This window comes from Pseudoliparis swirei, chromosome 6, assembly GCF_029220125.1.
Source record: "Pseudoliparis swirei isolate HS2019 ecotype Mariana Trench chromosome 6, NWPU_hadal_v1, whole genome shotgun sequence".
In the NCBI taxonomy this organism is placed as follows: domain Eukaryota; kingdom Metazoa; phylum Chordata; class Actinopteri; order Perciformes; family Liparidae; genus Pseudoliparis; species Pseudoliparis swirei.
Genome location: NC_079393.1, coordinates 26456801 through 26471685, shown reverse-complemented (window position 1 = coordinate 26471685; position 14885 = coordinate 26456801). Strand labels below are relative to the sequence as shown.

At 44.5% G+C, this 14885-nt stretch overlaps 1 protein-coding gene across 1 annotated transcript; it reads left to right on the top strand.

The window, feature by feature from the left end:
- Nucleotides 1-8437: 8437 nt before the first annotated feature.
- Nucleotides 8438-14609, top strand: dbx1b (developing brain homeobox 1b). Its single transcript, XM_056415967.1, has 4 exons — nt 8438-8783; nt 10305-10388; nt 14005-14207; nt 14328-14609. The coding sequence occupies exons 1-4, from the start codon at nt 8438-8440 to the stop codon at nt 14607-14609; spliced, it is 915 nt and encodes a 304-aa protein (XP_056271942.1).
- Nucleotides 14610-14885: the final 276 nt, after the last annotated feature.

Below are 14885 nucleotides of genomic sequence, written 5' to 3'. Positions count from 1 at the left end.
CCAAAGATGGCGTCATGCTCAATGTCATCGTATCATATTGCTGTGCTCACTGATAACCTCGGTCACTCATGTGTTCCTCTATCACAGAGTCAAAGCTCGTTAAATAGTCAAATAATAAGTCAAATAGCCGTTAGCCAGCTGGCTCAGTGGTGATGTCATCAGTGTGTGAATGTGTATGAAAGATCTCTACAAGTAAAAACATTTGACCATATTTAAAAAGAATTTGCTCATTCCACATGAACTGTAACAGGTGTTAAATCACAACACATGGCCGGGCTCCTGTAGACTGAACTACTTATCACCCTGAACATGGTTTTATGGTCTGTACATGTCACCTGACACTTTTGGTAACTGGCAGCCAGAGGCCGAGAACTCTTTCTGTTCCTCTTGTGAATAAAACAACAGTAGTCGTGTATTATCGATTTATAACGTTTCATGTTTAACGTTCAACAAGAAGATATGAGCTCTGAAGCCGATGTGAAGAACAGAGGGAAACAACTTGTACAAGCTTCTTGTGGAACATGTATCCCCATCATCTGGACGACAACTTAAAGGCTAGTCAGCGTTGTCTCTCGTGCCTTCATTTGAGGATACACTGAGCACCTCTCTCCTCTAGGATACACTGAGCACCTCTCTCTTCTAGGATACACTGAGCACCTGTCTCCTCTAGGATACACTGAGCACCTCTCGCCTCTAGGATACACTGAGCACCTCTCTCCTCTAGGATACACTGAGCACCTCTCTCTTCTAGGATACACTGAGCACCTGTCTCCTCTAGGATACACTGAGCACCTCTCTCCTCTAGGATACACTGAGCACCTCTCTCTTCTAGGATACACTGAGCACCTGTCTCCTCTAGGATACACTGAGCACCTCTGTCTTCTAGGATACACTGAGCACCTGTCTCCTCTAGGATACACTGAGCACCTCTCCTCTAGGATACACTGAGCACCTCTCTCCTCTAGGATACACTGAGCACCTCTCTCTTCTAGGATACACTGAGCACCTGTCTCCTCTAGGATACACTGAGCACCTCTCTCCTCTAGGATACACTGAGCACCTCTCTTCTAGGATACACTGAGCACCTGTCTCCTCTAGGATACACTGAGCACCTCTCTCTTCTAGGATACACTGAGCACCTGTCTCCTCTAGGATACACTGAGCACCTCTCTCCTCTAGGATACACTGAGCACCTCTCTCCTCTAGGATACACTGAGCACCTCTCTCCTCTAGGATACACTGAGCACCTATCTCCTCTAGGATACACTGAGCACCTCTCTCTTCTAGGATACACTGAGCACCTCTCGCCTCTAGGATACACTGAACACCTCTCTCCTCTAGGATACACTGAGCACCTCTCTCCTCTAGGATACACTGAGCACCTCTCTCTTCTAGGATACACTGAGCACCTGTCTCCTCTAGGATACACTGAGCACCTCTCTCCTCTAGGATACACTGAGCACCTCTCTCTTCTAGGATACACTGAGCACCTGTCTCCTCTAGGATACACTGAGCACCTCTCTCTTCTATGATACACTGAGCACCTGTCTCCTCTAGGATACACTGAGCACCTCTCTCCTCTAGGATACACTGAGCACCTCTCTCCTCTAGGATACACTGAGCACCTGTCTCCTCTAAGATACACTGAGCACCTCTCTCCTCTAGGATACACTGAGCACCTGTCTCCTCTAGGATACACTGAGCACCTCTCTCCTCTAGGATACACTGAGCACCTCTCTCCTCTCCTCTAGGATACACTGAGCACCTCTCTCCTCTCCTCTAGGATACACTGAGCACCTCTCTCCTCTAGGATACACTGAGCACCTGTCTCCTCTAGGATACACTGAGCACCTCTCTCCTCTAGGATACACTGAGCACCTGTCTCCTCTAGGATACACTGAGCACCTCTCTCCTCTAGGATACACTGAGCACCTCTCCTCTAGGATACACTGTGCACCTGTCTCCTCTAGGATACACTGAGCACCTCTCTCCTCTAGGATACACTGAGCACCTCTCTCCTCTAGGATACACTGAGCACCTCTCTCCTCTCCTCTAGGATACACTGAGCACCTCTCTCCTCTAGGATACACTGAGCACCTCTCTCCTCTAGGATACACTGAACACCTCTCCTCTAGGATACACTGAGCACCTCTCTCCTCTAGGATACACTGAGCACCTCTCTACTCTTCTCTCTCTCCTTATTGATGCATTTACATCTCTCCATCACACATTACTCACTCTGCTTCCTCCCCGGAGTCTTTGAGACTTCACGTCTCATGGGGTCGTTGGACCTGGCTGGGTCTGATGCCTCCGGCCCTGCTGATGCCACCCCCCCCCCCTCTTCTCTACCTCCTTCTGTTTCATGGATCATGGAGGTCTGGATCGTGGTCCATGCCTTCTACCAACTATTCATAATTTCTGTCATATTCATTGAATGTTTATGTAACTCTGTTCATCTGGTCACATGACGTCTATTGTTGTGTTCATCACGGAGAGGGGTCCTCTGTTGCTCTCTTGAAAGGTTCTTACCTTTCTTTGCCCCTGAAAGGTTTTTTTTTCTATTTCTTGGGAGTTGTTCCTGATACGATGTGAGGTCAAAGGTCAGGGATGTCGTTTGTGTACAGGTTGTAAAGCCCTCTGAGGGGAATTTGTAATTCGTGATATTGGGCTCTCGAAAATAAACTGAATTTTAAAGTGTTTGTTCACACGTGTTGTTATTATTCCAGCTTTATTCGCTCCATGCTTGTTCTGAATTTGTCATGGGTAGTCCGGGTTGTCGCAGCGAGAGAGGACCCAAATGCCGACATTACTGCACAACTATATTTATTTTCACAAATCACAGACCAGAACAGGACGACAAACATGCGGACCAAACAGTACGAAGCCACACTGGGAATGAGACGAACAGGGTTTACATACACAGGCAAGGTGAGAGGATTGGACAACGGGGAACGAGACACAGGTGGACACAATGAGGGCGGGGCCAGCAATCACACAGAAGGAAACAATCAGGACCAGGGCAGACAATCACAGGGAGACAGACGACACAAGGAATCCAAAACAAGACACAAAACTAAACACAAACTCCAGATCATGACAGTACCCCCCCCTCAAGGGACGAATTCCAGACGTCCCAAGCGTTCCACACGGGTGGGTGGAGGGGAGCCGGAGGAGGGTCCAAGGCTGCAGAAGCAGTCCGGGGGGCGGGCCGCAGGACGATAACCAGGCCGAGGGGCGCGCTCTGGAGGGCGGGCCGGAGGACAAGAGCGGGGAGCTAGGGGACCGGGCTCAGGAGAGGAAGTCCCAGGGGTACCGGGGTCTGGGGATGGGGGCTCTGTGGGACCGGTACCAGGCGACGAGACATGGGGAACCGGGGCTGGACGGGACGGATCACGGGGAACTGTGACTGACCGGGACGGAGGCGGGTTGGGGAGAACCGGGGCCGGGCGGAACGGAGGCGGAATACCGGGTACTGGAACCAAAACATCGGGGGCTGGAGGCGGCGACGGAACACCGGGGACAGGAACCGGAACCTTGTGGACTGGAACATCGTGGACTGGAACCGGTGATGGAACTCCGGGGACTGGAACATCGGGGGCTGGAGCCGGAACACCGGGGACTGGACCCGGAACACCGGGGACTGGAACCAGAACATCGTGGACTGGAACCGGTGATGGAACTCCGGGGACTGGAACATTGGGGACTGGAGCCGGTGACGGAACACCGGGGACTGGAACCGGAACATCGTGGACTGGAACCTTGGGGTCTGGAGCCTGTGACGGAACACCGGGGACTGGAACCAGAACATCGTGGACTGGAACCGGTGACGGAACACCGGGGACTGGAACCGGAACATCGTGGACTGGAACCGGTGATGGAACTCCGGGGACTGGGACCTCAGGGTCTGGAGCCTGTGACGGAACTCCGGGGACTGGAACCGGAACATCGGGGACAGGAACCGCCAACACTGACTGCATTGCCCGGAGGGACTCCCACATCTCCTCAAGCAAAACATGAGCGTTAGCTGGCCAGGCAGGAACGGTGCAGCGGAAACTGAAGGCTGGGTCCATTATTGGTGGCTTCGTTCTGTCATGGGTAGTCCGGGTTGTCGCAGCGAGAGAGGACCCAAATGCCGACATTACTGCACAACTATATTTATTTTCACAAATCACAGACCAGACCAGAACAGGACGACAAACATGCGGACCAAACAGTACGAAGCCACACTGGGAATGAGACGAACAGGGTTTACATACACAGGCAAGGTGAGAGGATTGGACAACGGGGAACGAGACACAGGTGGACACAATGAGGGCGGGACCAGCAATCACACAGAAGGAAACAATCAGGACCAGGGCAGACACTCACAGGGAGACAGACGACACAAGGAATCCAAAACAAGACACAAAACTAAACACAAACTCCAGATCATGACAGAATTGGAGGCGTAGAGCTTAACTAGACACAGCCTTAGTTGTTTTCCCCTTTTTTTTGCATGTGTAACCAATCGGGCCATTAAGGTGGGGAGGGTTCCTGTTGTCAGACTTCAACAGGCTAATAGCTTGAAAATGCGTCTTAACTGGTGTTTAATTCACCGACAGCTGTTGTGCTGGTTAAGTCTGGAGCAGCAGGCCGGTGTGTCTGTCCAACTAGCAGCAGACATTAGTTCTGCTGATGCCCATATTCCCTCCCAGGAAACCATCTGCTCCACTTCAGTACAATAGAGGGATTTTCTGAAGGAATAAAATGCTTTGAACGCAACTATTTCTCTCTCTCCCTCTCCCTCGCTCTGATTTTTGGTTAAGGTGTTGAATTTCCCAGCAATCTGCTGATTGGTTCCTTTGGATCATTTCATCATGATAACTTCTGAATGAGTAGTTTATACCCAAACGAGAAGCGTCGACGGTAAACATTTGGGCCTGAACTGTCTCAAAATGAGAAGTCTCAATGCGGCTTTAAGGGAAATCCAAAAGGACAAATCATACTGTCGGCCTATAATATTCATCATGATTACTTGGCCGACAGGGTCAGTACAGTTTTTTTTTTTTTCCTTATATTTAGTTTGGCATGATTCCCAATCCACATTATTGAGTGCTTTATTTGCCTTATAATCTAAGGCAGGGGTGCTCAATACGTCGATCGCGGCGACCTACCAGTCGCTCGCGGCGTCGTATGGTAGATCGCATGACATTAAAAAAAATTGTCCCGCCCCCTGTCACCTTCTCTATAGCGCCTAATTACAGCAGAAGCATGTCATTTCTGTCTCTACGTGTCGCGTTAACAGTCCTCTGCCCGCCGTCTCGCACGCCGCAGAGCTCCGACGCCAGTTTGAGCGCATCGGGACGGAGTCTGTCCATACAAATGAACCTCGCGCCATATTAATTCTCTAAAGGAAAAGGAAGTTGGTCGTGTTTTTCGTAGTTGTTGTTGGTTTTGAGAATTCTGATTGGTTTCCATGTCTTTATCCTTCTCGTTACACTGCCGACTACAGGTTTGGCATAGTTGATGGCGCCCGGGGGCGTATTTATGCGGGTTCATATAAACAGAAACTTTTTTGAAAACGACCTTGTGTGTACGACGTTATTTTTGAAAACGGAGGGGCAGAAATATTCGTTTCTGTAAATACCTATGTGTAAATGTGGCCTGAGATGACGGATGGTATCATGATGGAAAGCCATCCGTCTCGTGCTGCAGATCAATACATGTAATAAGAGCGACGACACTTCCTCGCTTAAAAATTAATACATAAGAAAGCTAGGATACTCAATAAAGGATATTTTGAAGGATATTCAAAAGAATGTGTTATGAAATCATCGTAGAAAGTCACTGTCACTGGAAGTATGATTATTGTATTATTCTTGTAACTGTACTCCTGACTGTAAGATGTGTTATGCTTATTATAACTGTGGCATGACGTGAGTATGAATGACATGTATTGACTTTGGGAGGCGTAGTCAGAATGGGAGTTTCTACAAGAGATCGTCATAACAGCTGTTTTAACCGGAAGCAGACATTTTAGTTTGAAAACTCTTATTGTGAAGGAATGTCCTTTTTCAAAATAATATATTTTTTCCGACTTTGATAAAAAAAAAATTGTTTTAACTTTTTTATTCACTTTTTTTCTGCTGCCCGGTTCCAACCGAGCCGCGGCCCGGTACCAGTCCGCGGCCCGGGGTTTGTGGACCCCTGCTTTAAATGACCCTTTGAAGAAAATACTGATTCATAATGTAAACCCGATAGGACCGGCCTTTGTCTTATTAAGTAATTCATACAAACTGATTTTAAAAAAACCATTTGTATATATTGTGTATGCTTGGTGACCGATGTGAGTAAAGAAAGTCGATGTGTCACTTTGTTTGGTACCATGTGCCACCATAGCACATCACTTCTGCTACAGGCCTCTACGCCTGCAGCCGACACCGCAGCCCCCCTGTTCTGACTTCCACTTAAGAAAAATACTTAAGAAACTCAGAACGCCGCGTCGACGCTCAGCCCTCATTCACCCCGGTGAAAGAGATCGAGGAGCGACGCTTGTTCCCGAGGCGGTGGCGGCTCACGGAGGACGAGCGCGTAGAGGAGGAGGGCAGCGCGTGCTCCAAAGCCATTCGTCACGGGTCTCATCACAGCTCCGCCCCCCGTCACAGGACAGATCTTCACAGAGTTAAACTCTGCAGCTTTATGAAGTCCAAACTTGTTCTTCTTTTTTTTTTCTTCCTCCAGAGTCACAACTGTCGGCCACGACGGCGAACTCCGAGCCGCTAAGAAGACAGCGATGCCAAAGGTCAACAAAGGTCAACGACACTTTGGCCTTCGCTGCCCGGATCTCAATGACCGACTCCTCCACTGAGCTCGAGTGTCCAGGGGCCAGTGGGGGGCCGGTGGGGGCCGCCGGGGGCCGGTGGGTGTTCTGGGTTTCTGAACTTTGACTCATTTTACACTCGTTCCAGTCAACAGGACATCTAGACGGTCACATGATCAAAGGGGACCGGGACAAAAGACAACTTCAAGTCTCTTTCAATCGGTTTTTTTAAGTTGGAAAAAGCCATGATGATGATGATGATGATGATGATAGATTCAAGGTTTTATTTGCCATGTGTGCCGATAGACCAACAGTCCAGACCCGTTGGAAATCTAGTGCAGGGCTCTGAGAGTCAACAGTTAGTAGAAATAACACTAATAAATAAAAAGAGAAAACAATACAAAATATAAAATAAAACACTCTCCAGAAGGTGGTCGTATGTACAAGAACAAGAGAGGTGCTAGTGTGATGATGGTGATCAGGATTATGACGGAAAAAATAAGTGATTAAGGGGGGGGGGGTCACCTCTAGAGCCGTTACACCTGAAATAATTGGCATGACGAACGATGACCATGAGTCTTATTGATGATCGGTCATTACTATTCTCACAGGATCATCGTGTCATTATATTCATCACCGCGTCCACGCAGACACTTTGATGAAGCTCCGGCGTGAAGCTTCTCGATGCTTCATGCTTAACGGGATCAGAAGAGGAAAAATAGTTGTTAGATTTAAAAAAACAAAAAAACAATGTTGGGATAGTTTAGAAGTTGTCTTTTTTTTTTCACTGTATGAAAAGGCCATGATTTAATGAGATGGGGGGGGGGGGTATTTTTATTATTTTTATTTTTGTAATAAAATATGTCAAACCTTTGCTAGTTGTGAGGTGTCATTGAATACGCGCCTGTGTATAAAAATATATGAGTGTGTATTTCTTCCGAATATGGCGCTGAAGGATACACGCTGCATTAATACCTATAAATAATAATACCTATAGGTATTAAAATAGGAATTTATAAGCATTTTTTGCTTCTACCTATACCTTTTCAGTCTTTCTCTTTTGTATATTATATATAATAATATTATCTTGTATTTGATTTGATTGACTGAATAAAATACACAAACAAACAAACAAATAATACGAGGGTTATGAGTCAGCGGCTACAACAGAACACAATCGGCTTCTTAAACAGAAATAACCCAATGGGTCAGAAGTAAAACATCCCTGTAGGAGTCCATCTCATGTATCATTAGTACAATAATGACATGTATGTGTGTGTGTGAGATGATCGATAACAATAAGTACAATAGATCAAAAGGGCGATGATGTCATTGTTTTTGACAGAGGTCCAATCCCAAGAGAATCAGAGGCCCCGTTGACCAATCCCCTCGGCCTATATAGCCTCACTCTTCAAAGAGATTCAGGCCAAGGCTGAGGGCTGAACTCGTGCGCGTGCACGTGCCTTGAGTGTGTGTGTGTGTGTGTGTGTGTGCGTGTAGAAGTGACTCGCTTGTATAAAGCGCTCTCCCAGAGGCGCACAGCACGCAGAGTGAACGCGCATGGAGCTTCTCTCTCTCTTTCTTTTGCCTCAAGACAATCTCAAAGTTGGAGACGTAGTTCCTCCAGCCCGGAGCGCCATGATGTTCCCCTGCAGCGCGCTGCCGCCGCCTCTGTACCCGGGCTTACTGCGCCCCGCGCCGGCTCTCTCCTTGCCCCTGCACCGCTCATTCCACTCGGGCTTCCTGGTGGAAGATCTCCTCCGGTTGAGCCAGCCGGTCAGCTACATCCATCGGACGTTCTCCTCCAGAGGGCCCGGGGACATTCTCCCGCTCAGCGTGGGCCCCGGCGGCCCTCCCCGGGCGCCGGGAGCCGGCACGGAGCGCTGCGTGCTGCACAGCTCCGGCTCCGCGCAGCCTGCCAGCCCGGACTCCGGGTACCTGAAGTTCGGCGTTAGCGCGATACTTGCCCCGCCGACGAGGAGCGGTGAGTCAGAGGCCATGATACTGGACGATTATGATGAAGATATATATATATATACAGGACTGTCTCAGAAAATTAGAATATTGTGATCAAGTTCTTTATTTTCTGTAATGCAATTAAAAAAACAAAAATGTCATGCATTCTGGATTCATTACAAATCAACTGAAATATTGCAAGCCTTTTATTCTTTTAATATTGCTGATTATGGCTTACAGCTTAAGAAAACTCTAAAATCCTATCTCATAAAATTTTAATATTTCCTCAGACCAAGTAAAAAAAAAGATTTATAACAGCTGAGTGTTTGTCAAGGCTCAGGAAACCCTTGCAGGTGTTTCGAGTTAATTAGACAATTCAAGTGATTTGTTTAATACCCTACTAGTATACTTTTTCATGATATTCTAATATTTAGAGATAGGATATTTTAGTTTTCTTAAGCTGTAAGCCATAATCAGCAATATTAAAAGAATAAAAGGCTTGCAATATTTCAGTTGATTTGTAATGAATCCAGAATGCATGACATTTTTGTTTTTTTAATTGCATTACAGAAAATAAAGAACTTCATCACAATATTCTAATTTTCTGAGACAGTCCTGTATATATTATCATTCATATTACGATTATTATTTATGATTATGATATTGTGAATATATATCATGAATTAATTGTACGATTATTATTTACGATTATGAGATTGTGACTTTATATAGTAATGATACATATTTGATATATATTAATAATATGTATTATTATAATAATTAATTAATATGACGATTATTATTTATGATTATGATATTGTGACAATACATCATGATATTACACATTTTATATATATATATAAAATATGTATTATAGTTAATAAATATTTCGATTATTATTTCTGATTCTGATATTTTGAATACAAAAATAATAATACATATTTTATATTTATCAAATATGTATTATTATTATAATTCATTAATATTACGATTATTATGATTGTGTCAATATATATAATTAAAATAATACATATTTTTTACATATATATATACAATATGTATTATTATGATTAATTAATATTACAATTATTTGTATGATTATGATCTTGTGAATATATATATATAGTTATAATAATAATACATATACAAAATATATATTATTATTATAATTAATATTACAATTATTATTCATGATTATGATCTTGAGAATATATATATATATGGAGATATATTTGATATAATTATAAAAATTATACGTATTTTTTAGATATATATATATATACAAATATGTATTATTATTATAATTAATTTATATTACGATTATTATTCATAATTATTAGTAGTGAAGTAGTAGAACTAGTATAATATATAGTATAGTGCATAGAAAATGCTCTTTTTTTCAATCAATTATTTCTCCCTCGGCCAAGTTCTTAAAATATTGGATATTTAAATGTTCCTTATATTTATCATTGTGATATATTTCTGACGTCTGTTCATGTTATGAAATGTCAGCGCAGTCAACATGTTCTTTTTCCCGCCTCCTCCTCAGTCCAGAGTCTCCAGACCAAGTCGTTCCCGTTGCCTTTCTTTGACGGAGGCCTTCATCCCTTCATCAGAGCTTCATATTTCACAGGTTGGTCATCGGGATATCTTTTAGATTAAGATCTGAGAACGAGATCCTAATCAGTGAAACAGAAGAACGACACAAACGTACAGCAATCCTATAAAACATCAGATTATGAAGCTTCAACGTCCCGGTTTCACTCCAGGTTGAGGACATGGAGCTCTGATCCACATCTGTTTATAATAACTATGCAGTACAGATGTGTCAGATCTCCAGTTGTCTGTGAAATATGATGGATGATGATGATGATGCTGATGCTGCTGATGTGGTCTCAGCCGCTGTCAACCTCTTAAGCGTGGGAATCCCCCCCCTGACAGGTCGGGAATCAGCTCCGCCAATTTGAAGGTCTATTTTAGGCGACGCGCTGACTGCTGACATCAGCACCAGTTGCCCCCCCCCCCCCACCCCCAATCAACAAATTAGTCCAGTTGGTCATGCTCTTCAACAACATCAGCGGAGTTGGTCACGGTCTAAGATGCGAGGCTTCCCACCGTGACCCCACGGCGACCCCTCACCCCAACCAACGTGAGCCAAAAAAACCTCTCACACATTTGATTGGATGTAATTTAGTTTCAGTGTTGCCCGTCGTGTCGATGAACTCCACACGTATGAGAGGGGAGAGAGAGAGCCGGTGATCATCCTGACCCGCCTCTAATGGGCCTGTAATGTAGCGGCCTCCTCCCACTCTGTTCATTCCCACACAATCGCCCTCCTCTGTGCGTTCGCAGCCTTTGCCCCCCCCCCCCCCCCCCCCCCCCGTCATGCCTCATTAGAGGCAGTGTGTGGCTGAGCTTGGGAGAGACCTCCTAATTAGCATAATGGCTTCGCTTCCACCGGCGGACAAATTGGGGCTTTTTAAGGCAAACGAGTCGACTTATGGGGAGCCTGTGTAACGATGGAAGAGAAGAAGGGAGAAGAAGGGATGAAGAAGGGATGACGGGATGAAGGGATGACTTTTTCCTGATAGCACTAAGGAATGTCGACGTTTAGCAGAACTCCCACTAAAGATTAATCACATCCTATTGTTTCAGAAACTGTGTTTACTTCCAAATAGGAAACTTAAGAAGAACAACAACATATGAGGGATGGATACATTACATTTAAATTAATTTCTGTAAAGCAAACAAAATATATAGAAATATATATCTAAATCACCCATGTATTAATTACTTAATGAGACAATGGCGATCATATCAGGTTTACATTATGGATCGGTATCTTCTTTATAACCATGAAAGCACATTCCTTCACTTACCCCTAATTTAAATATATATATATCGACACTACCGTTCAAAAGTTTGGGGTCACTTAGAAATGTCTTTATTTTTCAAAGAAAAGCACTGTTTTTTCAAGAAAGATAACATTAATCAAAAATACCCTCTATACATTGTTAATGTGGTAAATGACTATTCTAGGTGGAAACGTCTGGTTTCTAATGAAATATCTCCATAGGTGTATAGAGGCCCATTTCCATCAACTATCACTCCAGTGTTCTAATGGTACATTGTGTTTGCTAATCGCCTTAGAAGACTAATATCTGATGAGAAAACCCTTGTGCAATTATGTTAGCACAGCTGAAAACAGTTATGGTGGTGATATAAGCTATACAACTGGCCTTCCTTTGAGCTTGAAGTTTGAAGAACAAAATTAATACTTCAAATATTAATCATTATTTCTAACACGACTCCGATCTCCGTCTCGCGCACCGCAGAGCTCGGATGCCGGCGTGTGCGCGCACATCGGGACGAAAAAAAAGTCTGAACTCAATTGAATCTGAATCTGAACTCTGTCCGCTCTCATGCAGACGGTCTGTTCATCGGTAATGATCCTTCCGCAGGTTCACCTACGGAAACCTTGTTACGACTTTTACTTCCTGTAGATCAGGGTCTCAACACGTCGATCGCGACCTGCCAGTCGATCGCGGCGTAGTGTCGGTAGATCGCATGACATTAAAAAGATTGGCCCGCCCCCTGACATGTTCTCTATAGCACGTCTTTGTTCTTTTATTAAACTAAACGTCTGTTGTTGATCGTATCTCCACAGCAGCATGTCATTTCTGTCTCTTCGCGTTGCGTTAACACTTATCGATCTCCGTCTCACGCGCCACAGAGCTCCGTGCGCGCGCATCGGGACCGAGCAAAAAAAAAGTCACTTGTCAATCTGTCCACCTGTCGGTGTCCGGGCCGGTGAGGTTTCAGCTTTGCAGCGGTGTCCCCTTTCATCACGGCCCAGTTCATGAAGAAAACCCACACAGTCAGTTTGCCTCAGCAGCTGCTAGAGGAAGACTAGAGGCCTTTAGATTGTATCATGGTGGAGTTAATGGTTGACAAACAAGAGAAAAATGTTCTGTTTAACCCTCCTGTTACCTTTACATTTACTAACATATTTTACCCCAGCAATTAAAACATCCAGAAAATTATTAGAATTAATATTGCTTCCCAAGTTTAAGTGTGAGGTACTTTATGTTTGTTTGTTGACTACCTAAATAGCCCTTTAAATAAATAAAAAAGTTGATATTTCTTATATGTTTGACACAGTGAAAAACAGCCTGGGGTCAAATTGACCCCAAAGAACACCGACATTAAACATTGAATGGGGTCAAATTGACTCGAAAGGTAACAGGAGGGTTAAACATTCTGTTTAGGATGAAGATGTATTAATGTTCCATATGGAAGAAAACTGCTAAATAACTGCTGAGTTGCAGCACCATTGTATAGAAGAATGTATAAATGTATATATTCGTCTTTTGTCATAAATCTCTATGTTCTCAAAAATATACCGAGAATATCGGTAATATGTGATTAATCATGATTAATCCACAGAAACCTGTGATTAACCCGATTAAAAATGTTAATCGTTTCACAGCCCTAGTATTATTATAATAATTAATCAATATTACAATTATTATTTATAATTATGATATTGTGAATATATATAATGATAATACACATTTTATATATAAAATGTGTATAATACACATTTTATATATAAAATGTGTATTATAAATAATTAATATTACGATTATGTATTAATTACTTAATGAGACAATGGCGGTCCTATCAGGTTTACATTATGGATCGGTATCTTCTTTAGTCCATAAAAGCACATTCCCTCACTTACCCCTAATTTAAATGTTTGATAAACATTTGAGGCACACACACGTTGAAGAAGAAGCGAGACATCTACCGAAAAGGCTCAGATGTTAAATAATGGACCGTACTTGTAGTCGACGGCCACTCAAAGCTCTTTAAAACTACATGTCATCGTTCCCTCCTTCTGGTCACATGACGTCTATTGTTCTGTCCATCCTGGAGAGGGATCCTCCTCTGTTCTCTCCTGAAGGGTTCTTCACTTTTTTCCCCGTGAAGGGTTGTTTGGGAGTTGTTCCTGATCCGATGTGAGGTCAAAGGTCAGGAGGTCTATGTGTACAGATTGTAAAGCACTAGGAGGCAAATTAGTGGTTTGTGAGAATGGGCTCTACAAATAAACTGAACTGAATTGAATCGTTCGCCCGCTCACACACTGATGTTCTCTGTAGAATTTGATCCATTTCATTGTTCCCAGTAGCAGGAAACTACAAGGCGGCGTTTGAGGGACGGCCTTTGACCCTCTCTTGTCCCTCCAGCTTCGGCCTCCGTGGTTCCCGTCCCAGGGACGTTTTCGTGGCCCCTGGCCCCCAGAGGGAAACCCCGGAGGGGCATGCTGCGGCGGGCCGTGTTCTCGGACCTCCAGAGGAAGGCCCTGGAGAGAACTTTCCAGAGGCAGAAATACATCAGCAAACCAGACAGGAAGAAGCTCGCCAGTAAACTGGGACTCAAAGATTCCCAGGTAGAGCGCTGGAGACCCGTTGGACCCGTGTGTTTCAGAACTCTGCTCTCACACGATGTGTCTTAGGCCAACGCGTCTGTCCCCGACACTCACACACTTGTCTCCTGTGTCCCGTTGAAGGTGAAGATCTGGTTTCAGAACCGCAGGATGAAGTGGAGGAACTCCAAAGAGAGGGAGCTGCTGTCGACGGGCGGCTGTCGCCAGCAGACCCTCCCCACCAAAACCAACCCCCACCCGGACCTCACGGACGTGGGCGGCGCCCAGTGCCACGGGCTGGACGGCCACGAGGCACGTCTTCACCACCACCGCCGCCATCATCGCCACCATCTCTCCTCGCCTTCAGGGTCCGGCAAACAGTCGGAGCTCTCCGAGTCAGACGGCGAAGAAATCACCGTGTCATAATATTCAGGCATCTGGATTTTTAACAAAAAAAGGCAGTCGCCTCTAACAAAAAAGGATGACTCGGCAAAAACTGGCCAATCGAAAACCACAAGTGCTTGAAATGTGCTCTGTACATAGCTTTATTGACTCCGCCCTCTGTGCCACGCGTCTGTACAGCATTGTTTATATGACTTGTATAAATGAGGTATAGTTATTTTAGATATTTGTAGAAAGACATGTCTAAATCTCTTAAATATACAGTGTTCTTTTCCAGACATTTGTATTCTTTATATTTTC

Excerpts from the sequence above, each read along its gene's own strand:
- dbx1b (XM_056415967.1), top strand. The coding sequence starts at position 8,438 with ATGATGTTCCCCTGCAGCGCGCTGCCGCCGCCTCTGTACCCGGGCTTA. Across the intron at positions 8,784-10,304 it reads TGCCCCGCCGACGAGGAGCG|TCCAGAGTCTCCAGACCAAG; the intron begins GTGAGTCAGAGG and ends CCTCCTCCTCAG. Across the intron at positions 14,208-14,327 it reads TGGGACTCAAAGATTCCCAG|GTGAAGATCTGGTTTCAGAA; the intron begins GTAGAGCGCTGG and ends GTCCCGTTGAAG.